This window comes from Natator depressus, chromosome 2 (genome assembly GCF_965152275.1).
Source record: "Natator depressus isolate rNatDep1 chromosome 2, rNatDep2.hap1, whole genome shotgun sequence".
NCBI classification, from domain to species: Eukaryota; Metazoa; Chordata; order Testudines; family Cheloniidae; genus Natator; species Natator depressus.
In genome coordinates this window covers 263,575,815-263,600,373 of record NC_134235.1, presented here as the reverse complement: position 1 = coordinate 263,600,373, position 24,559 = coordinate 263,575,815, and the positions used below count along the sequence as shown (strand labels likewise).

General features: G+C 66.8%; 1 protein-coding gene across 1 annotated transcript in view; it reads right to left on the bottom strand.

Moving 5' to 3' along the window:
* LOC141981967 (SCO-spondin-like) overlaps positions 1–24,559 on the bottom strand; it is a 122,936-nt gene that overhangs the window by 28,527 nt on the left and 69,850 nt on the right. Inside the window, exons 61-79 of the mRNA XM_074943582.1 lie at positions 18,204–18,456; positions 17,962–18,008; positions 17,450–17,620; positions 16,570–16,701; positions 13,927–14,072; positions 12,265–12,359; positions 12,126–12,178; positions 11,350–11,520; positions 9,479–9,649; positions 8,233–8,312; positions 6,937–7,106; positions 6,449–6,495; positions 5,750–5,950; positions 5,081–5,251; positions 3,271–3,468; positions 2,981–3,077; positions 2,126–2,352; positions 1,669–1,818; positions 1,052–1,218 (exon numbers count right to left, since the gene is read on the bottom strand). Of these exons, the coding sequence (XP_074799683.1) occupies positions 1,052–1,218; positions 1,669–1,818; positions 2,126–2,352; positions 2,981–3,077; positions 3,271–3,468; positions 5,081–5,251; positions 5,750–5,950; positions 6,449–6,495; positions 6,937–7,106; positions 8,233–8,312; positions 9,479–9,649; positions 11,350–11,520; positions 12,126–12,178; positions 12,265–12,359; positions 13,927–14,072; positions 16,570–16,701; positions 17,450–17,620; positions 17,962–18,008; positions 18,204–18,456 (2,747 nt within the window). The remainder of the gene's footprint in view (positions 1–1,051; positions 1,219–1,668; positions 1,819–2,125; positions 2,353–2,980; positions 3,078–3,270; positions 3,469–5,080; positions 5,252–5,749; positions 5,951–6,448; positions 6,496–6,936; positions 7,107–8,232; positions 8,313–9,478; positions 9,650–11,349; positions 11,521–12,125; positions 12,179–12,264; positions 12,360–13,926; positions 14,073–16,569; positions 16,702–17,449; positions 17,621–17,961; positions 18,009–18,203; positions 18,457–24,559) is intronic.

The following is a 24,559-nucleotide window of genomic DNA, read 5'->3' as shown; positions in this document are numbered from 1 at the left end:
CCCAGAGAGCCATCCCCATGCTGCAGGGCTCTGGGCTCGAAGGGCCATTGGCCTGGTGCATCCCCCCCTGTGCGCCCACAGCCGGGGATGGCCTCGCCAGCTGTGACGAAGCGGGACTGTTTTTAATGTTTCCTCTGAATATTGTGGGGGTGCCTCAGTTTCCCCTAGGCAGTTCTTAAGTCTCTAGGGGGTGGGGTAAGGGTGTATGATCATTGCAGAGCCCTAGAGGGCAGGTGTGTGCAGGGGTCTGGACACAGAGAATGGCCGACACCCTGTTTCCTGGCAACTGATGGCCTGGGCCCTTCCCCCCTGCAAGGTGAGAGCTAAAGGGTTGGAGAACAAAGGAATCAGGTGCCCTCCTGGCCCGGGAAAGGAACAAAGCCCAGAGGAGGGGGGGCTGGAGGGAGTTTCAGTTTGAGGCTGGCTGGGACATAGAGTGAAGGGCAGATGTGGTTGTCTGGCTCACTGCCCCCCAAAATGGACCCAGCTGAGGGGTCCTGTTCTCTGCACCTACAAGCTCTGTGTTAGACCATGTTCCTGTCGTCTAATAAACCTTCTGTGTTACTGGCTGGCTGAGAGTCCCGTCTGACTGCGGAGTTGGGGGGCAGGACCCTCTAGCCCCCCCAGGACCCCGCCTGAGCGGACTCGCTGTGGGAAGCGCACGGAGGGGCAGAGGAGGCTGAATGCTCCGAGGTCAGACCCGGGAAGGTGGAGCCGGGTGAGCTGTGTGTCCTGCAGACAGGCTGCTCCCAGAGAGGAGACTGCCCCAGAGTCCTGACTGGCTTCATGGGGAGCAGTTCCAGAGCATCGCCCGGGGACTCCATGACGCCATGTATCCCCGCACCCACAATGCACTGGGGTGTGGCTTAGCTCACGTATCCCCCACCCACAATGCACTGGGGTGTGGCTTAGCCCATGTATCCCCCCACCCACAATGCACTGGGGCGTGGCTTAGCTCAAGTGCCATGGGCAGGAAGCTGAGCGGGGCTGCCCATGCCGTGCTGCTCTCTGCCCCGCTGCAGAGCGAGGAAACGGCTGGCGGGTGCCTGACCTGGACGCAGGCTCCGTCGTGCTGGTAGGTGCCCGCCGGGCAGTGGCAGCCCTCCTCACAGCCGTCGGAGAAGCAGTCCATCTGGCGGGTGAGGTGGGCACAGCTGTACGGGCAGCCCTCCTCCTGCAGGCACTCCCGGTACAGGCGCCCCGCCGGGCAGCCCACCTCTGTGGGGAGGGCGACAGACAGGCCTGAGCTCCCTGCACTTGGGGCCTGGGAGGGGGGTGTCCTGTCCCCCTCCCGCTGCTGCAGAGCCAGCCCCGGCCCTCCTCCCACCGGCCGCCTCACCCTGCTCTTCAGCGGATGCGGGGGGCGCCTATCTTTGGGGGCTACTCACTGAGACAGGGCAGTGGGGGGTTACTCCCCGAGGAGCGGGAGCCAGTCAGGGAAGGAGGGCAGTGGGGGAGTACTCACAATAGGGGGGCAGTTAATCCCCAAGGTGGGGATTGGGGCCGTTACTCCCTGGGTGGAAGAGGGGACGGGGCAGTTACTCCCTGGGCGGGTGAGGAGACGGGGGCAGTTACTCCCCGAGGGGGGGGCAGGAGATGGGGGCAGCTACTCCCCGGGGGGGGCAGTTATTCCCCGGGGGGGCCGGTTACTCCCCAGGGCTCACTCACCGAGGCAGACCTGGGTGTGGCAGGTCTTGCTCTGCACGGCCAGCCCCTGGCAGGCCAGCTGGCGACACTGGCGTGTGCGGATCTGCTCTCCCCCGCCACAGGACACGCTGCACGGGGCCCACGGGGACCAGTCGCTCCACGGCGCCTCCTCTGCGGGGGGCAGGGCACAGACACTGGGTACAATGGGCCCCCCCCACCAGCACTGCCTGTCCGCCCACGGCCCTCCCGGTGTCCCCGCGCCAGGCCTCTGCTCCCGGGGCAGAGCTCTGACGTCCCAGACGGAGACAGGCCCCGGCTTGGTCAGGGTCTGTAGGTGCCACCGTGACCCTGCTGTGCAGGGAAAGGGCCTGGGCGCAGCCGGGATGTGCCCTGTAACACCGTCCCCCAACTGCACTGGGGCATGGGGGTCAGCACCCGCAATATGCCCCCCTGCAGTGCCCCATGCCCCGGCTCTCACCTTGGCAGGGCGGCTCGCCCTGGTGGCAGGCTCGCTGCTGCTGGCTGTCCCCGGTGCAGCCCCTGCCCCCGTGTTGGGGCGCCGGGTTATCGCACTCTCGGAAGCGGAACTGGGTGCCCTCCTGGCAGCGCTGGGGACAGGGCGACCACGGCCCCCAGACCCCCCAGCCGCCGTCCAGCCGGCACGCAGGGTCAGCGCGGCACTGCAGGTGCCCGTCCTCACAGGTGCTGCGGGGAGGGGAGAGCGCGTTACCGCCCGGGGGGGCTGCCCACCGCCCACGCAGCCCACACCTGCGCCTGCATCCAACACCCCTGCCCCAGCCCTGGGCAGCCACAGACTAGAGCCCTGCACGCCCGGTGCCCAGGCTGGGAAAGAAAACCCTGGCACTGACCCAGAGCCCAGCTCCGATGACCCACCCAGGCCTCCCCCCAGCCCCAGGCACTTCCCCAGAGCCCAGCCCCGATGAGCCACCCAGGCCTCCCCTCCCCCCCCCAGGCACTGCCCCAGAGCCCAAGGCTCTGCCCAGCCGCCCTGGGCTGCCCCCGGACAGAGGCTGCAGCTCCGCAAGACCTGGGGGAGGGTCCGTCTCCTTGGCTCACTCAGCCACCTCTGGCCAGATGCCAGGCGGGGCCCTGGAGAGGGGGTGGGTTGCGGTGAGGGGGTTTGCCAGTGGCACCTGCCCCTTAAACTGCCCCGAGGCCCAGCAGCTCCCAGCTCCCAGAGCCACCCGCAACCCCAGGGGATGGGGGTTTGGACTCCGCTACCCAGGACGGATGTGGGCAGCGCCAGCCCCGTTCCGACCCCCAGGCTGCCTAGGGGAGGGGGCCCCGAGTGCCCGCGGAGCCCAGCACTCACCAGTTCTGGCAGGGCCCGTACACCGTCTGCCCAGGCTGCGCGTACTCCCAGGGCACGGGGCCAGCCCAGGACGAGAGGGGCTGCTGCTCCGGAGCCTCTGCGGAGAGATGGGCGGGGGCGTCACCCTCCCGTAGAGCCACAGACGCAGCCCCCGTCACTACCCCTGCACTGCTCCCCCGTGCCCTCCCTCGCCTAGCCCCCTATACCCTCCTTGCAGCCCCCTCCCCTCCCCCGGGCCGTGGAGGTTTTCCTGGGTGCACCGTCCCCTCCAGCCCCAGGCCCGCACTCACCCAGGGAGCCGTTGCGGTACTTGCAGGGGCACTGTGCCAGGCTCACACACGCCCCGTCCTGGAGGAGCTGGCCAGCGGGGCAGCCGCATGAGGGCTGGCACTGGGGGCTGTCCAGGCAGGCCGTGTCCGCCTGCAGGTCCTCACAGGAGCGTGGGCAAGGTTTGCCACAGGCGAAAGCCACCTGCCCCCCGCCACAGCCTGTGGGGAGAGAGCTGGGGTCACCCCCACCCGCAAACCCGGCAGCGCCTGGCACACGGCGCAGGCCACACTGCCCTCCAGGGCCGCCACTGCCGGGCACGGTGCTGGGGGAAGCACGGCCGATGCCCGGGTTGTACAGGGAGCAGCAAGGAAATCACGCAGCCACACAGGCCGCTCTAGCCATCTGTGACGACGTGGGGGGGTCTCTTGGTTTTTCCAATGGTTTGCATGCAGAGGGGGGCAGGACTCAGTTTCCCTGGGTGTTATTGGTTTAACAAGGTGGTGGGAGAGGGAGTTTGTTGTTACAGGGGACCAGCAAACGGCCTGGAGAATGGAGACCCAGCGACGGGTGACCGGGAAGCCCAGCTCGGGAGTCACAGACGGTTCTGGACGGTGGGAGGACAGTGGGCTGCGGAGAGGGGACCCCGGTGACCCGACCAGCCGGTTCCAGCCAGAGAGGACAGAGGAGGGGAGAGGGGGCCCAGGAGACCCGGTTTACCTGGATAGAAGACAATGAACAGAGGTGGGACTTGGGGGAGGTGATATCGGATGCCCAGCTGGGAAGGGGGCAGGCTTGGGACTGGAGAGAGGGAGCAGGCAGAGCCCCCTGGATGCAGGACAGACCTAGATGTGCTGTGCTGTGCTGAGGGAGGCCAGGCCTGCGGCCCGGAGAGTTTCCTGGGCTGGGTTCAGACGCTCACTAAACCCTCCTGATTTACGCTGTCTGAGAGTCACTCCAGTCTAGAGAACAGGGTGGCATTATTCCCTCTAGGAGTGGGGAGATCGGGGGGCATTGCTCCCTCTGGGGATGGGGAGATTGGAGGGGGGGCATTGCTCCCTCTGGGTGTGGAGGCCCCGGGGGTCCACAGTGAGGGGACTCCCTGAGGGGCCTGAAGGGGGTTCCCCCCAGGGACCACATGGGGCCATAAGTGGGTACAACCTGTGACTCCATGACACCATCAGCCCTGCCCGGGGCAGCAGACGGGCAGGGGTGAGGATGAGGTTGGCAGAGCTGCCCAGGGCGGGGGTGGCCACCAGCCGGGTCTCCAAGGAGCAGCTGGGCTGCCAGCGTAGCATTCCCACCTCGTCCCCAGCCGCTCCCTGCCCCCGGCATGGGTGGCATCGCGGCACCGTGAGCGCTGCTGGATCTTCAGCCACAAGCGCAGCAACCCATCCAGCTCCACCCAGCCTGCCCCTGCTACCCTGCGCCCTGCCCCGCAGGTCCTGCGGCCCGGTCAGCCCCTGGGCCCGGCCTCTGCCCTGGCCACTGCTTCCACTCCACCGCAGCCGGGCTGCCGCCATGTGGGCCACGGGCCTGACAGCGAGGGGGCCGGGCCGGGGTGCAGGGGGCCAAGGTGCGGGGCCAGGCCGGGTGACCCCGGGAAGGGGCAGAGGCTGGGGGGCTCTGAGGGGGTGTGGTGGGATGGGAGCAGGATCACACAGAGGCCGGGTGGCCATGCCAGGCCCAGCGATGGCTCCCAGGGGGCCTTGGCCCCATTTCCCACGGCAGAACACTGGGGCTGGGCGCAGCTCTGCACGGCAGGGCCCCGCTGGGCGTCGTGCCCCAGCGCAGTGCCCCCTCGGGGGGTCGGTGCCTGGGCCAGTCTCTCACCTTCACACACGGTGTCTCCATCGTGGCAGGCGCGGCTCTGCCGGGCTTCTCCGGGGCAGGGCAAGCCCCCGAAGCGGGTGGGGGGGCTGCTGCACTCCCGGCTCCGTGCCGACTCCCCGGCGCAGGCGGTGCAGGCCGACCATGGCCCCCAGGAACTCCAGCCACCGTCCACTGCAAACCACCCCCAGAGAGGTGAGCCCGGCTCCCCGAGCCTCGGCTGGCTGGGCCTGGAGCCCCTAGGCCTGCCGTAAACCCCAGGGTGGGCAGGGCTGCAGGCCAGAGTGATACAGGGACCCTGCCTGGGGTTGGGATACCGGAGGGATGGAGAATGTCTCGAGGTTGGGGCTATACCTGGTGGGGGACCCAGTGTCGGCTCCGGGTACGGTCCATACCAGGGCAATGGCAGCTGGCGCTGGGGCGGTACCTGTGGGGGCAGAGTGGGCTCTGGGGCAGTACCCAGGCAGGGGAGAGCAGGCGCTGGGGCCATAGCTGGGAGGGGAGGAGATGGGGGATGTACCCAGGCAGAAGTGGGCTCTGAGGCCATACCGGGTGTGGGGAGGGGCTGCCGGCCTGGCTCGGGGTCGTACCCGGCGGGGGGAGGGGCTGCCGGCCAGACTCGGGGCCGTACCCGGCGGGGGGAGGGGACGCCAGGCGGGCTCGGGGCCATACCGGGGCAGAAGGCAGCCGAGGGGCACTCCTTGTGCTGGAGCTGGGTGCCGGTGTCCCCGTGACGCTCCTGTGCCCCGGCACAATCGGCCCCCCCATGCTGAGGTGTGGGGCAGGCGCAGCCGCGGTACCGCGTCACCACCTCACTGCCGCAGGTCCTGGAGCAGGGGGTCCATGGGGACCAGTCACACCAGCCTCCGGCCACTGGGGAGAGGGGCGCAGAGCAGGGGGCGCTCAGGGGGTCTCTCCCAGCAGCCTAGGCCCCCTCCTACCCACCCCCCACCTTCTCCTCTCACCACCCCCACCTCCCTGCCCCCCTTCTCCCCTGGCTGCCCCCTGCCTTCTCCTCTCACCATCCGCCAACTCCTTGCCCCCTTCTCCTCTTGCCACCCTCCACCTTCTCCCCTGCCCCCCCCCTTTTAGCAGGGAGGTGAGCAAGGGGAAGGCGGTCACGGGGGGGGCCACGTCCCCTCCAACCCTGCTACCCAATCAGTGTGTGGCCTGGGACCCTCCCCTCCCCCTTTCCCACCCCAGGGCCCCCCACCTAGACCCCACCCCACTCCCATGGCATCCCCCAGGGCACCCGTTCTCCATCCCACCCATAGGCCCCTCTGCATCCCCCATCACACCCCTGGGGGCCCCATTACCCCGTAGGCCCCTCTCCACCCCCGGCGACCCCCCAGCGGCCGGCCGGGTACTCACCAGGGCAGGGCAGGCTGGTGCAGAGCAGCATCCCCCTGGTGCAGGTGCTGGGGACGGAGTGGAGGGGCAGTGAGACCGCGGCATGGTGTGGGGGGGTGCCAAGGGTTGGGACGGAGTCAGGGGGGACCCAGAACGGACCCCCAGTGCCTCCAGCATGCCCACCTCCACCGGGAGACAGCCCCCCTTGCCCCCCACAGTACAGAGACAGCGCTTCGGTACCCTCGCCCCAGGAGCAGCGCTGAGCAGCAGCGCTCACCCACCGCCGCAGTGCAGTCATCTCTGGGGCGTGGCAGCTCTGCCCCACTGGGCACACCTCCCCTCCACATCTCCTGCCCCACAGCCACCCCGTTCCTGGTTTCACTGCCCACTAGGACCTCCTGCCCCGACCCAATGCACTGGGCATAGCAGGGCTTTGTGTCACGGACCAACAGGCGGCTCTTGACAACCGCTGCCCCCCATAATGCGCCCCACCTGCCAGTCTCGCTCACCAGTTGTTGCAGCCGTCCTGGTGGGCCACGGTCTCCCCCGGCAGGTACCTCTCCTGGGTGAGCAGGTCCAGGCAGGTGCAGTCCTTCCTCTCCACGCAGGCCGAGCCGTTGGCGTTCAGCACCCTGCCGCTGGTGCAGTAGCAGCCGGCCTCGCAGCTCCACATGCAGTGCTGGGGGCAGAGGGAGCGTCACGGGGTGGGGGGAGACCCTGGGGCGCAGGGGCGGGGGGGCTATGGAGTCCCCTGGTCATTGCTGGGCAGGGAGTGTGACGAAGTAGGACTGTTCTTAATGTTTCCTCTGAATACTGTAGGAGTGCCTCAGTTTCCCCTACGCATTTCTTAAGTCTCTAGGGGGTGGGGTAAGGGGGTGTAACTGTTGCAGAGCAAAGGGTCAGTGTACGTAAATGGCCGACACTCTGTCTCCTGGCCACTGATGGCCTGGCCCTTCCCCCCTGCAAGGTGAGAGCTAAAGGGTTGGAGAACAAAGGAATCAGGTGCCCTCCTGGCCCGGGAAAGGGACAAAGCCCAGAGGAGGGGGGGCGGGAGGGAGTTTCAGTTTGGGGCTGGCAGGGACATGGAGTGAAGGGCAGACGGGGTTGTCTGGCTCACTGCTCCCTAAAATGGACCCAGCTGAGGGGTCCTGTTCTCTGCACCTACAAGCTCTGTGTTAGACCATGTTCCTGTCGTCTAATAAACCTCTGTTTTACTGGCTAGCTGAGAGTCACGTCTGACTGCGGAGTTGGGGGGCAGGACCCTCTGGCTTCCCCAGGACCCTGCCTGGGCGGACTCGCTGTGGGAAGCACACAGAGGGGCAGAGGAGGCTGAATGCTCCGAGGTCAGACCCAGGAAGGTGGAGCCGGGGGAGCTGTGTGCCCTGCAGAGAGGCAGCTCCCAGAAAGGAGACTTCCCCAGAGTCCTGCCTGGCTTCGTGGGGAGCAGTTCCAGAGCATCGCCCGGGGACGCCGTGACAGGGAGAGGGACGAGGACACACACAGGCTGGATTCCCAGCCCCCTTGGCCGGAGCAGGTGGCAACACCCCTATCGCTGCCCAGTCCGCCCCTCAGCCTCAGCCACCGGGGGGCAGGGCCCTGTGGGGAGTGCGGGGGGAATGGAGGGAGCACAGTGCCCTGGCAAAGCGGAGCAGCCCGGTTTGGCAGGGGAGAGGAGCCAGGTCTGGAGCAGGAGCTCTCCCCGCCCTACGGGACAGCAGCCCAGCCCAGCACCTGGCACCCAGGAATCCAGGGCCAGGGTGGGGCGGTCCCCTCGCTCCGGGGCCCAGGGGCGTTCGTTCCCTTACCGCGATGTCGTCGCAGGAGCGGGGGCAAGAGGGGCCGCAGCGGCTGGCCATGGAGCCCTGCACGGTCGCGCAGTCCAGAGCTGGGGAGACGGGGAGAGGCCGGGGGTGAGGATGTGGCACGAAGAGCCTGGCACGCTCCAGCGGGCAGCACCTCGGCCCGGGCACCTCCCACAGCACAGACCTAGGTCAGCAGGGACGTGCCGCGGGGCACCAGCCACATCCAGCTCCCCACGGCCCCCGCCCCCTGCCGAGCCCCGCCCCGTTCCCCGCAGCCCCCGCCCCCTGCTGAGCCCCCGCCCTGCTCCCCACAGCCCCCACTCCCCATGGCCCCCACCCCCTGCCGAGCCCCCATCCAGCTCCCTGCAGCCCCCACCCCCTGCCGAGCCCCCGCCCTGCTCCCCGCAGCCCCCGCCCCATCCCCGCAACCCCTGTCCCCTGCCGAGTCCCCACCCCACTCCCCGCTGCCCCGCCCCCTGCCGAGCCCCCATCCAGCTCCCCGCAGCCCCCACCCCCTGCCGAGCTCCTGTCCAGCTCCCCGCAGCCCAGCAGCTCCTGCCGAGCCCCCGCCCTGCTCCCCGCGGCCCCCACCCCCTGCCGAGCCCCGCCCCGCTCCCCGCAGCCCCCGCCCCCTGCTGAGCCCCCGCCCTGCTCCCCACAGCCCCCACTCCCCATGGCCCCCACCCCCTGCCGAGCCCCCATCCAGCTCCCTGCAGCCCCCACCCCCTGCCGAGCCCCCGCCCTGCTCCCCGCAGCCCCCGCCCCATCCCCGCAACCCCTGTCCCCTGCCGAGTCCCCGCCCCACTCCCCGCTGCCCCGCCCCCTGCCGAGCCCCCATCCAGCTCCCCGCAGCCCCCACCCCCTGCCGAGCTCCTGTCCAGCTCCCCGCAGCCCAGCAGCTCCTGCCGAGCCCCCGCTCTGCTCCCTGCGGCCCCCACCCCCTGCCGAGACCCCACCCCACTCCCCACAGCCCCCGCCCCATCCCCGCAACCCCTGCCCCCTGCCGAGTCCCCGCCCCGCTCCCTGCGGCCCAGCACCCCACAGCACCATGCTAGGGCATTGGGGCCCCCTAGTGAGGCACCCCCATTTGCTGAAGCCCCAGGGGGCTGTGGTGCTTGTATAGAGCTTCCCCTGTTGTCTCACCCCTTAGCCATGGGAGGGGTCCAGGGGTTCCCCCACAGGGATAGCTGCCCTCCCCCATGGCACGCTCCGGTGGGGCTGCCTGCTCTCGGATCCGCCCCCCACGTACCTGGGCACTGCCCCGGGCGGCAGGCCTCCACCTGGGCGGGGGGCCCCTCGCAGTAGTCGCCGTGGCCCAGCGGGGTGGGGCTGTCGCAGGCTCGGGCCCGGCTCCGCAGCCCTTCCCCGCAGCTCTTGGTGCACTCGGTCCAGGGGCTCCACTCGCTCCAGCCGCCGTCCCCTGGGGCAGAGCCGGGGGTGTCAGGCCCCCTGCCCTCCCCTGGCCTGGGGCCCCCCGTGTGTCTGGGGAAAGCCTCACTCCTCACCCAGCCTCCGTCCCCCCGGCCAGGGTCCCCCCAGCACTGGGCACGTGTCACCAGCCCCCAGCCCCACCCCAGGAGGCTGCTGGGGACGTGCAGGCCGCGTGCAGCCCCCCAGGGCCATTCCCAGCCCCTTCTCCCAGGCTGGCAGCAGCAGGTAAGGCAGAGCGAGCAGCGCAGAGACCCTGGCACCGGGACACCCCCGCGGGGTCAGCTGGAGCAGGGTCTTGTGCTGCCAGGCCTGGCTGCAGGGCGGGGGTCTCTCCCGGGGCGGGCGGGGCACACTCACTGGAGCGGGGCAGGGGGGCTCTCCCGGGGCGGGCAGGGGCACACTCACTGGAGCGGGGCGGGGGGCTCTCCCGGGACGGGCAGGGCACACTCACTGGAGCAGGGCGGGGGTCTCTCCCGGGGCGGGCGGGGCACACTCACTGGAGCGGGGCAGGGGGGCTCTCCCGGGGCGGGCAGGGGCACACTCACTGGAGCGGGGCGGCTCTCCCAGGATGGGCAGGGGCACACTCACTGGAGCGGGGTGGGGGGCTCTCCCGGGACAGGCAGGGCACACTCACTGGAGCAGGGCGGGGGCTCTCCTGGGGTGGGTGGGGGCACACTCACTGGAGTGGGGGGGGCTCTCCCGGGACGGGCGGGGCACACTCACTGGAGCAGGGCAGGGGGCTCTCCCGGGGCGGGCAGGGGCACACTCACTGGAGCGGGGCGGCTCTCCCGGGATGGGCAGGGGCACACTCACTGGAGCAGGGCAGGGTGTCTCTCCTGGGGTGGGCGGGGGCACACTCACTGGACCGGGGGGGGCTCTCCCGGGGCGGGTGGGGGCACACTCACTGGAGCGGGGGGGCTCTCCCGGGGTGGGCGGGGGCACACTCACTGGAGCGGGGGGGCTCTCCCGGGGCGGGTGGGGGCACACTCACTGGAGCAGGGAGGGGGCTCTCCTGGGGAAGGTGGGGCACATTCACTGGAGCAGGGCGGGGGGGCTCTCCCGGGGAAGGTGGGGCAAACTCACTGGAGCAGGGCAGGGGGCTCTCCGGGGGCAGGCAGGGCACACTCACTGGAGCAGGGCGGGGGGGCTCTCCCGGGGAAGGTGGGGCACACTCACTGGAGCAGGGCGGGGGGCTCTCCGGGGGCAGGCAGGGCACACTCACTGGAGCAGGGCGGGGGGGCTCTCCCAGGGCGGGCAAGGGCACACTCACTTGAGCAGGGCGGGGGGGGGCTCTCCCGGGGCGGGCGGGGGCACACTCACTGGAGCAGGGCGGGGGGCTCTTCTGGGGCGGGCGGGGCACACTCACTGGAGCAGGGCGGGGGGGCTCTCCCGGGGAAGGTGGGGCACACTCACTGGAGCAGGGCGGGGGGGCTCTCCCAGGGCGGGCAAGGGCACACTCACTTGAGCAGGGCGGGGGGGGGCTCTCCCGGGGCGGGCAAGGGCACACTCACTTGAGCAGGGCGGGGGGGGCTCTCCCAGAGTGGGCGGGGGCACACTCACTGCAGCGGGGGGGCTCTCCCGGGACGGGCGGGGGCACACTCACTGGAGCGGGGGGGCTCTCCCGGGGCAGGCAGGGGCACACTCACTGGAGCGGGGGGGCTCTCCCGGGACGGGCGGGGGCACACTCACTGGAGCAGGGCTGGACGTGGCAGGGCTGCTCCTCTCGCTCCGGCCCCCGGCAGGGCAGTCCGGTCCCAGACGGAGGGGGGGCTGTGCAGAACCGGTACCGGTCCTGGAGCCCCAGCCCGCAGGAGGCCGAACACTCGCTCCAGGGCGTCCAGTCCGACCAGCTGCCGCTCACTGCCCGGGAGGAAACAGGGGCTGTCAGAGGCTGCCCCACGCCCCAGAGCATGCCAAGCCAACAGGCCCCCGGAGACTGCCAGCCCCCCATCGCTGCCCCCCCTGCCCCGTGAGGCCAAGCCCTGGCCTGAAGCCTGGGACACGCAGCCTGCAGCGGGGTTGGCCTTGAGCTGCCGGCCATGGGGAGCAGAGCTGGGAATGGGGCCAGCCCCTCGGTGGTCTCATGCCGTTATGGGCTCCAGCCACCCACCGCTCCATGACGTGGAGGGGTTGGGGGCTCTGGGTGAGACGCCAACAGGCAACGTGCTAGCAGGACGGGTGCCACCGCTCCCCACTGTCACCGGGACTGTCAGGTCCTCCATGCGGGAGCCCACTGGGCCTCAGTGCGGCAGGGACCGGCAGGCCAGGGACTCAGCAGGGCTCGCGGGAGGATCGGGGCAAGGGGCGTGCTGGTGTCACTCAGGAGATGGCTCAGGCTGTCAGCTGGACGCTGGGATGGGGCCTCATGGGGCAGGTCCGGTTCCCGCCTCTTTGACTGGTTTCCCTGGCCAGGGGCCGGGTCAGCGGCCAGCGCTGCGCTCCCCAGCCCTAGCGCCAGCTCTCACCGTCCCCACAGGCCACCCGGGAGCAGTTGGAGATCCGGCCGGCCTCACAGGAGCTGGGCAGGGGAGAGAGCAAGCGGTTAGAGCCGAAGCACCAAGGAAGCGGCCCGGGAAGGGGGCAGCGTTGCAGAAGGGCACTGACCAGTTCTCACAGCCCTTGGGCACCACGTCTCCCGGGGCGTAGAGCACTCCGCCCTCGGCACAGGGGCACTCCGACTCCGCCACGCACAGGTTATTCTGGAAGTAGATGGCACAGCACAGAGCTTGCTTTCAATACGGCTTGTGAGAGCTCCCACAGGCATGCTCAGACCGAAATGGGACCCGCGGCTGGGACGACGGGCGCACAGCTAGTTGAGAGACCGGCCTGAGAGCAGCTAGCAATGGTTCAGGGTCACACAGGGAGGGCGCAGGGGTCAGTCCTGGGACCGGGACCAGTCAGTACTCTCATTAGTGACTTGGATAAGGGAGAGGAGAGGATGCTATACCATGTCCGGATGACGCCCGGCTGGGAGGGGCCGCAGCCGCTCCGGAGGACAGGGTTAGAATTCAAAGTGATCTTGACCAAATGGAGAATTGGTCTGAGATCAACAAACTGAAATTCAATAAAGACAAGTGCAAATTACTGCACCTAGGAAAGAAAAGTTAATATCCACAGCTACCCCATGGGGATTAACTGGCTGGGTGGCCGTGCTGCTGGGAGGAGCTGGGGGCTAGAGTGGCTCACCAGTGTGACCCAGGTGTGAACCGAGCTAATCTCACTCCGGGTGTATGCACAGGAGTGTGGTATGTGACACGGGAGGTCATGGGTCCCATTCTAAACACCGCAGGTCAGGAAAGATGTGGCCAAATTGGAGAGTTGAGAGGAGAGGACAAAACTGATTGAAGGTTTAGCAAACCTGAGCTGTGAGGGGTCAAGTCCTGGGAACAGAAGCCTGAGGGGGAAGCTGATCAGAGCCTGGGGTGGCGGGGGGAGGCAGGAAGGGGGGTTGGTTACAAAGAGGACGGGTTCCCCTGCCTGCTGGAGGCAGGACAAGCAGCAATGGGTCCATCTGCAGCAAAGGGGAGTTGGGCTCCACGCTGGCGAATCGTTCTAGTTCTCAGGGGAGCTCAGCTCCGGACCAGGCACCCAAGGGAGGAGGTGGGATCCCCATCACTGGAGGTGTTCAAGAACAGGCTGGACGCTCCCGTCAGGGCTGGGCTAGGGTTACTTGGTCCTGCCCCTGTGCAAGGGCCTGGACGTGGTGACCTCTTGAGGTCCCTTCCAGGCAGGGGTGGGCAAGCAGGGGCATGGGCCCCCCAGTAATCGTCAGGCATGGAACTCCTGCAGCCCCAGGGCCGCGGGGAGGAGAGCGAGCTCCTGCCGGAGCCAGGACAGGGCACAGAACATGCCCCCCCAACACCCCAAGGCGTCACAGTTAAATTTCGGCACACACCCCTACTTTCAGCCCGACATTTCTAGGCTCCTTCGAAGAGCCCCAGTGCCAGCCAGGGCCGGGGGCCCCACAGCTCCCAGCCCTGACAGGTAACCCTGGTCCCAACACTCCCCCCTCCCCGGCTCCGTTCCACTCCGGTCCCTCCAGGGGCCTTTCCTGGCAGGGGAAGGTGTCACGCTGGCAGTGTCTGGCCTATCCACGGAGCAGGGAGCGCCAGCTTCCCCTCACCCTGCCTTGCCCCGTGGGACCCGCTCTTGGGGCAGGAGTCCACGGCCTGTCCGGGCTCCCCCAGCTCTGTGCAGGGCCAGGTGCCCGCAGCTGGGCAGGCCTGGGGAGGCGGTGCGGGGTGCGGGGGGCTCTCACTCACTCACCAGCAGGACGGTGCTGCGGGGGCAGTAACAGCCAGCGTGGCAGGGCCTGTTAGCAGGGGGCTCCGTGCCCAGCTCCGCGCAGGAGGCCGGCGCGTCAGCGCATTCCTGCCACAGCTTCCCCTCTGGGCAGACGCCGGGCACCTCACCTGGGCACAGGGCGACAGCGGGAGGTACAGGCAGAGTAGCACAGCAGGGAGAGGGGAGCCCACCGGCCCCTGGCCCTGGGGTCAGCACTGCCTGAGGGGAGAGCGCCCCCCACTGAACCCCCCTGCAGCAGCTGGTTCCTTGGTGCCCCCCTACCGACTCCCTCAATCAGCCAGATCCCTTGTCCCCCCCATCACCTGGTTTCCTTGGCGCCCCCCACCAACCCCCCATCCCTGCAGCAGCTGGTGCCCGTGGGAGGTCTCCCACCCCAGAACTAACCAGAGCCGCCCCTGCCCGTTTCCAGCCTGTCATCCTGTGCTGCACGGGATCATAAACTCTGTGGCCAGAAAGGACTGTTATGAGCATCTCGTCTGACCCGGAGAGAGCACTGGGATGAAGCGGGATTTTTTTGTAATATTTTATATTAATCCCATGTGTGCCTCGGTTTCCCCTATACTGTGCCCGGCTGCCCAGCGGGGGGAAAAGGACGACGTTTGCTGTCAGGGTATCACGAAGCAGGGGGTTTTCTTGTTTTCAGTGGTTTGCATGCAGAGGGGGTGGGACTCAGTTTCCCTGGGTGTTACTGGTTTAACGAGGTGGTGGGAGAGGGAGTTTGTGGTTACAGAGGGCCAGCGAATGGCCTGGAGAATGGGTAGCCCAGCGACTGGTGACCTGGTGACCGGGAGGTCCAGCTCAGGAGTCACAGCTGGGTCTGGCCAGTGCGGGGACAAAGGGCTGCAGAGAGAGGACCCTGGTGACCTGTCCAGCCGGTTCCAGCCAGAGGGAGGAGAGGCGGAGAGGAGACCCAGGCAGCCTGTTGGCCTGGGACAGAAGACAAAGGACCGAGGTGGGGCTTGGGGGCAGGTGATATCAGATGCCCAGCTGGAAGTGGGGGCTCTGGGCTGGGAGGGGAGAGCAGCTAGGGCCCCCCTGGATGAGGGACAGACCTAGATGTGCTGTGCTGAGGCAGGCCAGGCCTGAGGCCCGGAGAGTTTCCAGGGCTGGGTTCAGATGCTCATTAAACCCTCCTGTGTTACGCTGGCTGAGAATCGCTCCGGTCTAGAGATCGGGGGGATTGCTCCCTCTGGGAGTGGAGGCCCCGGGGGTCCAGAGCGAGTGGACTCCCTGAGGGGGCCCACGGCAAGAGACGGGTGGGCTGGAGGCTCAGAGGTGCAGTTCCAGGAGGCGGAGGGGTCTACGGCTTAACCCGCGAGAGAGGGGGGCCCCCTGAGAAGGGCTGTCGCACTGAAGGGGGCTCCCCCCAGGACCGTACGGAGCCGAGAGACAACACAAGTCCTGGGAGTCCGTGACACAGGGCAGGCTAAGAGATGGGGGGGGGGGTCGCTGAGCAGGCTGAGCCGACTGGATGGGCCCTGACAAAGGACTGGCCGAGGCCGACCCAGATCAATGGAAAACCCGAGCAGACAACGGCAGCCCCAGCCCCCGGACGTGGGCACCCAGCGGCCAGAGCGAGGAGGATTCCCCGCCCTGTGGCAGAGCCAAGGGCTGGGAGGTGCACTGCCTCGTCTGGCCCCTGGGCTGCCCCTGGCACCCCGTCCCAGAGACCAGGGCCCAGCTGGCAGGAACCAGCGAAAGGCGACGAGAACGCTCACGGGCCTGGAAAACTCGGCGAGGGGAGACTGGAGCGATGGCGGAGGGGATGGAGCAGAGGGGCCGTGAGACAAATCTGTACAATGAAGAGCGAAAAGGTCGGGGAGGTAGGATCTCTTACTGCACCAGCTTCTGTCGGGGAGAGTCTTCCAGCCACACACAGCGCTGAGTGGGGCTCCAAAGCTTGTCTCTCACCAGCAGAAGCTGGGCCAGTAAAAGCTGTTACCTGCCCCACCTTGTCTCTCTCAGAGCCTGGGACTCACCCGGCTACCCCAACACTGCATATAAAACAGCAGCTCAGCTAGGGAGGGCTGCCCGGGGGCGTCTGTTCCCCCTGACTCCTAGCACAGGAACAGGGGACATCCCATTACATGAAATTCAGAACTGATAAGAGGAAATGCTTTTTTCCGCAACACATGATTAGCCTGTGGAACTCATGGCCACATGAAATCCCTGAGGCCGAGAGCTTAGCCAGATTCGGGAGGGGCTGGCCATTGTGATGGATAACAAAAACAGTCAGGGTTTTTGCCATGATAACACGCTTTGGGGAAGGGAAATAAAACTTGCTGCTTCACGCTGCAGCCAATCTCTAGCTATCACAGACAGGGGTGTGATTATCCCCATCCGCTATCAGGGGGTTCTTACACCTCCCTCTGGCCCCTGGCAGGGCCAGGGCCGGGCTGGGGGGCCCCTGGGCTGACTCAGTCTGTCCGGCCGTATGGTCCCAGGGCGCTCTGGCTGCAGCTCTGTGTACGGCCGTCAGGGCTGGAGCGGGGAGCCCGGCCCCAGAGGACGTGGGCCCGGGGCTGGACAGCCCTCCTTAGCTCAGGCTGCAGCCCCATGCCCAGGGTGGCTGCGGGCCGGATGGACGGACAGACAGTGTCTCACCAGCGCAGGGGTGGAGGTTGCAGGTGGTGAACTCGATCCGGTGCAGGACGGTGCTGCCCCGTGTGCGGTTCTGATAGCCGCCCCCGCAGGGCACGGAGCACTGCGACCAGGGACCCCACTCTGCCCCGGAGCCTGCTGGAGAGAGGGGGCAGCTCAGGCACATGCACCCGAGACCTCCCAACCCCAGAGACCCCGCCCCACAGGGCCGGAGACCCCAGGAGCCATCCCCTGCCTCAGAGACTCCGCCCCACAGGGCCAGTGACCCAGGAGCAGCAGAGACCCCACCCCACAGGGCCTGAGACCCCAGGAGCCATCCCCTGCTCCAGAGACCCCATCCCACAGGGACAGAGACCCCAGGAGCCATTCCCTGCCCCAGAGACGCCACCAACAGGGCCGGAGACTGCAGGAGCCATCCCCTGCCCCAGAGACCCCATCTCCCAGGGCCAGAGACCCCAGGAGCCGTCCCCTGCCCCAGAGACCCAATCTCCCACGGCCAGAGACCCTAGGAGCCATCCCCTGTCCCAGAGACCCAGCCCCACAGGGCCAGAGACCCCCGGAGACTCCCGACTGCCTGAGAGACCCCACCTCACAGGCCCAATGACCCAGGAGTGCCCCCAGGCTCCACAGTGTCACCGACCCCAGGAGCCCCCAGGCCCCAGTGACCCTGAGCCCTCCTAGGGCAGGCGAAGAGGGGAGGCTTCGCGGGCTGCCACCCTGTGCCACAGCCTTCGCTGTGGCTCCAGCCCCGAGGCCCCCCCAGGCACAGGCCCCCAGAGCAGGGCTGTGCACAGACAGCTGCAGAGGAGCACCCCAGCCCCCTGCCCTGGGGAAGTCCCTTCTGGCCCCGGGCCAGGGGGCTGGGAGCCACTGGCCGACTCACCCCTGCAGGGCTGCAGGCTGCAGAACTCGATCTCCACGCCGGGGCCCTGGCAGTCGCGGCCCCCGAAGGCGGCGGGCGGATCGGAACCAGAGCGGTAGCGCCGCCGGGTGCCCACATTGCAGCTGCGGCTGCAGGAGCTCCACTCGGTCCAGCCGCTCCAGCCGCAGTGCACTGGGGAGACGGCAGGGTTAGGCCCCCGTGGGCACCGCGCCCCCTGCCCACGCAAAGGCCTGGGGACCCCATCCCTACCCTTATCCCGGGCTGGTGGGGACCGTCCCGCCCCCGGCCCACCCCGCAGAGCCCCTAGCGTCCCTCAGTCTCAGTCGGTGCCCACCCTGGGGGCAGGTCTGTGAGGGGCCCTGTCTGCTGGGGACGGGCCTGAGACCCGCTCTCCTTTCCCCGGGGCTGCGGGCAGGCCTGGCCATAGCCTGTGCCCCACCCAGCCCCTGTCCCGCCCGGGCTCTGGTGCTCGCAGACCCAGCGTGGGCAGGGCCTGGCGGGGCCGGCGTTACCTGGGCAGGGCTCCGTGTCGCACACCATCTCCCCGGCCACGCAGGTGCTGCAAGGGAGACAGGGAGAGGCTCAGTGTGGCGACCCGCAGAGCCCTCCCCAGACCCAGCTGCAGCAGGCCCCGGGGCGCCCCTGGCAGGCTGGCTGCGGGAGGGAGCCCGGAGCAGGCGCAGGGCTCGTGCCCAGCGTGGGGAGCGGCTGCCCTGAGCAGCAGGGCCTGGCCCCCCGGACGCTGGCGCCGTACCAGTTGTTGCAGGCGTCGCGGGGGGCGGTGTCGCCCGGCTGGTAGAGCGCCCCCCGGTGATAGCACAGGCACTGGCTCTGCGGCACACAGCTGCCGTTCTGCAGGAAGAGGCCGTCGGGGCAGTAACAGCCCTGGTAGCAGCGGGTGGCACACTCCACGCCGGCACCCTGGTCCATGCAGAGCCGCGGGCAGGCGCCCCCTCCTCGTCGGCACTCCTCAGCCGTCTGGTAGATCATGGGCGCGGGGCACAGTGCTGCGAGGGGAGAGGGGGTGAGACAGAGCCGTGGCGGGGCCCCAGGGGCTCTTGCCACGGGGTGGCAGGTGGTGGGCCCTGGCAGGCAGCTGGGGTGGCGGGCAAGAGAGAGACCCCCAGGTAACAGCCCCATTGGGGTCAGCTGTCACGGAGTCCCCGGGCAATGCTCTGGAACTGCTCCCCACGAAGCCAGGCAGGACTCGGGGGAAGTCTCCTCTCTGCGAGCAGCCTGTCTGCAGGACACACAGCTCCCCCGGCTCCACCTTCCTGGGTCGGACCTCGGAGCATTCAGCATCCTCTGCCCATCCGTGCGCTTCCCACAGAGAGTCCGCCCAGGCGGGCTCCTGGGGAAGCCAGAGGGTCCTGCCCCCCAACTCCGCAGTCAGACGGGACTCTCAGCCAGCCAGTAACACAGAAGGTTTATTAGACGACAGGAACATGGTCTAACACAGAGCTTGTAGGTGCAGAGAACCAGACCCCTCAGCTGGGTCCATTTTGGGGGGCAGTGAGCCAGACAACCACATCTACCCTTCACTCCATGTCCCCAGCCAGCCCCAAACTGAAACTCCCTCCAGCTCCTCCTCTTCTGGGCTTTGTCCCTTCCCCCCCCCCGGGAGGTCACCTGATTCCTTTGTTCTCCAACCCTTCAGCTCTCACCTTGCAGGGGGGAAGGGCCCAGGCCATCAGTTGCTAGGAAACAGGGTGTCGGCCATTCTCTGTGTCCAGACCCCTGCACACACCTGCCCTCTAGGGCTCTGCAACGATCATACACCCTTACCCCACCCCCTAGATACTTAAGAACTGCACAGGGGAAACTGAGGCACCCCCGTACTATTCAGAGGAAACAGCTTCATCACATCAGCCCCCCCCCATCACCATCCTGTCCCGTGGCAGGGCTCTCGCACCCCATCGCTCGGCAGCACGCCATGCCCTGGGCCAATCAGAGTGAGCCCCCCGCTCTGCCCCTTTTCAGAGCCCAGTGTCCTGGCCCATTGGCATAAGCCCCATGTGTGATGATGTGACGCAGCAGGGAGGGGGGAGTGTTGACCTGGGAATGTGCCCTGGGGACGGGAGACCTGAGAGCCTGTCACCTGAGCCAGGAGCGGGAGGGGGAGGTGACACCTCTGCCCAGGAATGTGGACGGAGGCTGCAGCAGGGAACCTGCTCGGTGGGTTTAGTTTTCAGTTTGGGGCTGGGTGGAGGAACTCAGGGAACCCCAGGGCTGGGGTCTAAGCTCCCTGCTCCCCCAGAAGGACTTCACTGAGGGGTCCTGGGTGTACCCACACGCTCTGTTTTGGACTGTGTTCCTGTTGTCCAATAAACCTTCTGTTTTACTGGCTGGCTGAGAGTCTCAGTGAATCCCAGGAAGAGGGGTGCAGGGCCTGGACTCCCCCACACTCCGTGACAACTGGTGGCAGCGGTGGGATCTACTGCACCCCGTGAACGGCGCTTCCTGCAGTAAGTGACTGGGGAACAGTAAAACGAAGGGGGATTGACGGGGACCAGGCGTGCTGAAGATTCAGAGAGAGACGGTTTCAGGGGGCGGTTAACCCCTGGGAGTGTGTGACCAGAGAGAAGGACTTTTGCAGTAACAGGGTCCCCCGGGGGATTGCAGCGAGCGGTCCCAGGGGCGGAGGAGTCTGCAGCTCGACCCTGGCAAAGAGGTGGTGACCTCAAGAAGGACTGGCACACTAGGGGCTTTTCCTGGAAACCGTGGACAGCTGCCCGGCCTGCGAGTGGCCAGCCGGGAGATGTACGCTAAACGCCTTAAGAGCGACCTGGTGGAGCTGTGCAGGCAGAGGGGGCTGCGCGTCGGGAGGTCCACCAAGGAACAGCTGATTGCCCAGCTGGAGGAGAGGGATCGCTTGGATGACCCGATCCCTGTCCCTGAGGGAAGCCGCCCGGCGGACGCAGCGTGGGCCCTGGGGCCTGACCAGGCTGGGAGGGGTCAGACTGCTGCCCAGGACACCCCGAGACCCTTCCTACCTATGCCTGGGGGAGGGGTTGTGGGAAGCCCAGCGAATACCGAGGGCCCCCTGACCCCAGCAGCCAGCAGGGGATCCTCCCAGCGGAGCTCCCCATCCCTGGAGCGGATGCGGCTGGAATGGGAGAGGGAGAGGAAAATGAGGGAGCTGGAGGATCATGAAAAACAACGTCAACATGAGGAGAAACAACGTCAACATGAGCAGGAGGAGAAGGAGAAACAACGTCAACATGAGCAGGAGGAGAAGGAGAGGGAACGTCAACATGAGCAGCAGGAGAAGGAGAAACAAAGACAGCATGAACTGGAGCTGGCCAGGCTGAGGAGCAGTGGGGCCCCGGCTGCGGTGAGTGAGGGGGGACCCAAGACTGCAAGGAGCTTTGATAAGTGCTTCCTGGCCCAGCGGAAGGAGGGGGAGGACATAGATAGCTTCCTGACGGCCTTTGAGAATGCCTGCGAGCTGCACAGGGTTGACCCTGCAGACAGGCTCCAGTTCCTCACCCCCTTACTGGACCCCAAAGCCGTGGAGGTCTACAGCCGGATGACAGGGGCAGAGGCAGGGGACTATGAACTGTTCAAACAGGCCCTGCTCCGTGAGTTTGGGCTGACCCCCGAGATGTACCGGAGAAGGTTCCGGAGTCAGCGTAAAACGCCTGAGGTCACCTACCTACAACTGGTCAACAGGATGCAGGGATATGCCCGCAAGTGGACAGCGGGGGCCCAAACTAAAGAGGACCTGCTTGACCTGTTTGTACTGGAGCACCTGTATGAACAGTGCCCTTCCGACCTGAGGCTGTGGCTGGTGGACAAAAAGCTCGCGAACCCCCAGCATGCAGGGCAGCTGGCCGACGAGTTTGTGAACAGTCGGTCAGGGGGTAGCCGGGAGGAGTCCCAAAAGAACAGGCCCCCCCCGATGCAGAGAGAGAGTCACCATGGGGCCTCCCAGCGGGGAAATAGGGAGAACCCCCTCCAAAGGGGAATGCCTGGCGTCGGGCCCCTCCGACCCGTTCGAGGGGACCAACGTGACCTGAGCTGCTATCACTGTGGCCAGAGAGGCCACGTACGGGCCCAGTGCCCCGGGCTCAGGGACAAACTGAGCAGACCCAACCTACCCAGGGTTAACTGGGTAGGGACTCAGCTGGACGAGGGGCAAGCGACCCAGGAAAGGGGGGCTACCAGTTTGCCACCTGCTCAGGAGGGAAGAGTACCCCCAGCCAGCCCCGCCAGAGGGCTGGAGGCTCTGGACTCAGGGTGCTCGGTTTACAGGGTGGGTGCGGGGCTGTCCCTCCGGAGAGAGTGCCTTGTTCCCCTGGAGGTGGATGGGAGGAAGGTCAATGGATACTGGGATACGGGCGCGGAGGTGACGCTGGCCCGGCCCGAGGTGGTGGCCCCAGATCGGGTGGTGCCCAACACCTACCTGACCCTGACGGGGGTGGGCGGGACCCCATTTAAGGTGCCCGTGGCAAGGGTACACCTGAAATGGGGGACCAAGGAGGGCCCCAAGGATGTGGGGGTACACCACCATTTGCCCACTGAAGTTTTGATGGGGGGGGACCTAGAGGACTGGCCAAGCGACCCCCAGACCGCCCTGGTTGTGACCCGTAGCCAGAGCCGGCGAGGGGCACTGCGACCTGACCCTGGGGAGGGTACCACACTGGAGGCGCGAGACCCTACTCGGGTGGGGAGGGAGCGCCGAGGGGCATGGCTCAGAGAGGCTGCGGCCTCAGACCTGGCCACGGAGGGGGAACCGGGCCCCATCCCTTCCCCAGCCGCTGAGTTCCAGGCCGAGTTGAGGAAAGATCCCTCCTTGCAGAAGCTCAGGGACCTGGCCGACCTCAGTGAGGGACGGACCATGAGGAGAGGCGGCCAGGAGAGGTTCCTGTGGGAGAAGGGGTTCCTGTACCGAGAATGGGCTCCCCCAGGGGAAGGGGAGTCCTGTGGGATCAGGAGGCAGCTGGTGGTCCCCCAGAAGTACCGCCGCAAACTCCTGTCCCTGGCCCATGACATCCCCCTCGCAGGGCACCAGGGAATCCGGCGCACCCGGCAGAGGTTGCTACAGAACTTTTACTGGCCCGGGGTCTTTACCACCGTCCGGCAGTATTGCCGATCCTGTGACCCCTGTCAGAGGGTGGGGAAGGCCCGGGACAAGGGGAAAGCGGCGTTGAGACCTTTGCCCATCATAGAGGAGCCTTTCCAGAAGGTGGCCATGGACATCGTGGGGCCTCTCAGCAAGACGACCCGGTCGGGGAAGAAATACATTCTGGTGGTGGTAGATTTCGCCACCCGCTACCCCGAGGCAGTGCCCTTAGCTTCCATTGAAGCAGACACCGTGGCAGATGCGCTCCTGACCATTTTCAGCCGAGTGGGGTTCCCCAGGGAAGTCTTGACAGACCAAGGCTCCAACTTCATGTCGGCCCTGCTCCGGTGCTTGTGGGAGAAATGTGGGGTCCGGCACGACTGGGCCTCAGCGTATCACCCCCAGTCCAATGGTCTGGTGGAGAGGTTTAACGGGACGCTAAAGATGATGCTGAAAACCTTTATGAACCAGCACCCGCAGGATTGGGACAAGTACTTACCTCACCTGCTGTTCGCGTACAGGGAGGTGCCCCAGGAGTCTACCGGATTTTCGCCTTTCGAACTGTTATATGGAAGGAGGGTGAGGGGCCCCCTGGACCTGATGAGAGACGAGTGGGAGGGGAAGGCCACTCCCGATGGAGAGTCAGTGGTGGAGTATGTCCTGACCTTCCGAGAGAGACTGGCTGAACTCATGGGCCTGGCCAGGGAGAATCTGGCCAGAGCCCAGAGGAAGCAGAAGGTCTGGTATGACCGCACGGCGCGGGCCCGGGCCTACGCCACCGGGGATCAGGTGATGGTTCTCATCCCCGTGAGAAAGAACAAACTACAGGCCGCCTGGGAGGGCCCGTTCAAGGTCGTCAAGCAGCTCAATGAGGTAAACTATGTGGTGGAGCTGTCGAACCGGGCCCACCACCGCCGGGTGTACCATGTGAATATGATGAAGCCATATTATGCCAGGGGGAATGTGGTGTTAGCTGTGTGTGGTCAGTGGGAGGAGCAGGGAGATGACCCTTTAGTAGATCTATTCCCTGGGACCAGAGCTGGTTCCCCCCTGGAAACAATCCCCCTCTCGGATCAGCTCACCCCTGCCCAGCAAGCTGAGGTCAGGGGGGTGCTGCATCCGTACCGACAGCTGTTTTCCAACCAGCCTGGACGCACTAATCTGACTGTCCACCGGGTGCAGACAGGGTCGCACCCGCCGATAAGATGCTCCCCCTTCCGAGTCACAGGGAAAACTGCTCAGGACCTGGAAAGAGAGGTCCGGGACATGCTGGCTTTGGGGGTGATCCAGCCATCGGCCAGCCCTTGGGCCTCGCCGGTGGTGCTGGTCCCCAAAAAGGATGGGTCAGTCCGGTTCTGTGTGGACTATCGGAAGCTCAATGCCATCACTGTATCGGATGCCTACCCCATGCCCAGGCCGGACGAGCTCCTAGACAAGCTGGGAGGAGCTCGGTACCTTACCACCATGGACCTTACAAAGGGCTACTGGCAGGTGCCGCTGGATGCAGATGCCCGGCTGAAATCGGCCTTTATCACCCCTCTGGGGCTCTATGAGTTTCTGACCCTGCCTTTCGGCCTCAAGGGAGCGCCGGCCACCTTCCAGCGCCTGGTGGACCAGCTCCTGAGGGGGATGGAGAGTTTTGCCGTGGCGTATATTGACGACATCTGTGTCTTTAGCCAGACCTGGGAGGACCACGTGTCCCAGGTTAGACAAGTGCTGGACCGACTCCAGGGGGCTGGGCTGACTGTCAAAGCGGAGAAGTGCAAGGTGGGGATGGCTGAAGTATCTTACCTGGGCCATCGGGTGGGGAGCGGCCGCCTAAAGCCAGAACCGGCCAAGGTGGAGGTGATCAGAGACTGGCCCGCTCCCCACACCAAAAAGCAGGTCCAAGCCTTTATTGGGATGGCAGGATACTACCGAAGATTTGTGCCCCACTTTAGCGCCATAGCCACCCCCATCACTGAGCTATGCAAGAAGGGGAAGCCAGACAAGGTGGTCTGGACCGAGCAGTGCCAGGAGGCTTTCCGGGCGCTGAAGGAGGCTCT